The following is a 1,586-nucleotide window of genomic DNA, read 5'->3' as shown; positions in this document are numbered from 1 at the left end:
ACAAGTTTGGTGGGGAAGAAAAGTCAGTTGGAGCTGAGGAGGTGAGGATCCCACTGGGAGAGGAGACAAGAGCAGCCCCTTCCCATGATGTGGCCTCCACAACTTCCAGGACCCCTGACTGTGACAATCCTCAATGGTTGCTCCTGCTGAAGGAGAGAGAAGCCCCAGGGAGCATTCTGGGCACAGTCAGACCTCAACATTTCTTGTCACTGAATCTCCCCAGCTGTCACATCCGGCAGCTCTGTTGTCTTGGGGCTGGGAGGTGGTTTTCTGACTCTCTCTCCCGCAGCAAACAAGAGGGTCGGTCTCAGCATGCACCGTGGGTATCTCATCCTCACTGCCTTTCTGGGGCAACTGCTGGGTAAGTGCTGGCTTTTAATCAAGACATAAATCTTCTTTCCCCAGGAAGCCCTCGTCAGCCTTACCACCTTCATGTGGGGAACAAATCTTGAATCACAGGGAAATGTCTCTGCAGCCCCTCATTTTTCCTTTTCCTATAGAATAAGCCAGACTGTGTCCAAGTGGACTCATTACCAGGGTGTCCACTCTGTCTTCTGCCTGATGTGTTCCTGCCATGGCCTCCAAAATCATTCCCTCCCTGCTCATCAGCACAGCCAGGGCTCCCTCCTGCCACCACTCACCTCAGCTTTGTGTGTACTGATGGGCCTTGGAGCCCCCAGGGATGACTGGGATGAGGAAGCAGGTTGAACCTTTTCTCCATAGCTGCGTGGGCCCCTCAACCTGCTGGAGGGTACTGGTCCCAGCACACAAAGCCAGGCGTGACAGGCCGTGCCCTGGTCCTCTGAGCAGAAGGAGAGCAGGCAGGAGGAGCAGGCACACAGCACAGCTCTCCTCAGGGTCCGCTCTGGCCAGGGAGTTCTGAGCTCTGCCCCGAAACCACCTTGCACTGCTCCAGCCTTGTGACATTTCAGCCCAGTAAAGAACAGGCAGACTTATCTCCCATAGGTCTGAATTCACTCCTGTTTGGCTGCCTCAAGGCTTCCTTTTAGAGCTGCTGACCTTCTCTTTCTTCCAGAAACCATGGGGCAGGTGTCTGTCACCCAGGAAGAAGGACATGTCTCCGTGGAGCAGGGAAACACCTTCCAGACCAATTGCACATATGAAACCTCCAGATTTTATGGCTTGCTCTGGTATGAGCAGAAGAAGGGACAAGCCCCTCAGCTGATTTCTTATCAAGCAGGAAGAGGCACCAAGCAGAGTGGCCGTTTCACCACGGAGCTGAACACTGAGGAGAAATCCAGTGTTCTGCATCTTAAGGAAGTCAAGCTCTCTGACAGCGCCTTGTACTTCTGTGCTGTGAGTGACACCCTGCTGTACAGAGCTGCCCTGGCTGTGCAACAACACCGGTGAGGGAAAAGATGTGTCTGTTCAAGGCACAGGTCTTCAATGGGGCCCTCAGCTTTCCCCTTGCAGCACTGCTTCACGTGTTCACTCCACGATCTGCCAGCCAGATCCTCTTTCCCAGACAGGCTGGTGTACGTGGCTGTGTGGAGATGGCTGATCCTGACTGGGTGACATGGACTACATGGTCCTTTCCTCCCTTCGCAGGCTGCCGGAATAGGACA

The 1,586-nt window shown here is 54.3% G+C and overlaps 1 gene segment (V, D, J or C); it reads left to right on the top strand.

Moving 5' to 3' along the window:
* The first annotated feature begins 312 nt into the window (after positions 1-312).
* On the top strand, positions 313-1,371 carry LOC116498301. The segment is given in 2 exon segments: positions 313-361; positions 1,037-1,371. Coding segments are annotated over 2 exon segments (384 nt in total).
* Positions 1,372-1,586: the final 215 nt, after the last annotated feature.

This window comes from Aythya fuligula, chromosome 24, assembly GCF_009819795.1.
Source record: "Aythya fuligula isolate bAytFul2 chromosome 24, bAytFul2.pri, whole genome shotgun sequence".
Lineage (NCBI taxonomy): Eukaryota > Metazoa > Chordata > Aves > Anseriformes > Anatidae > Aythya > Aythya fuligula.
The sequence above is the reverse complement of the archived record's forward strand: the minus strand, read 5'-3'. Positions and strand labels throughout refer to the sequence as shown.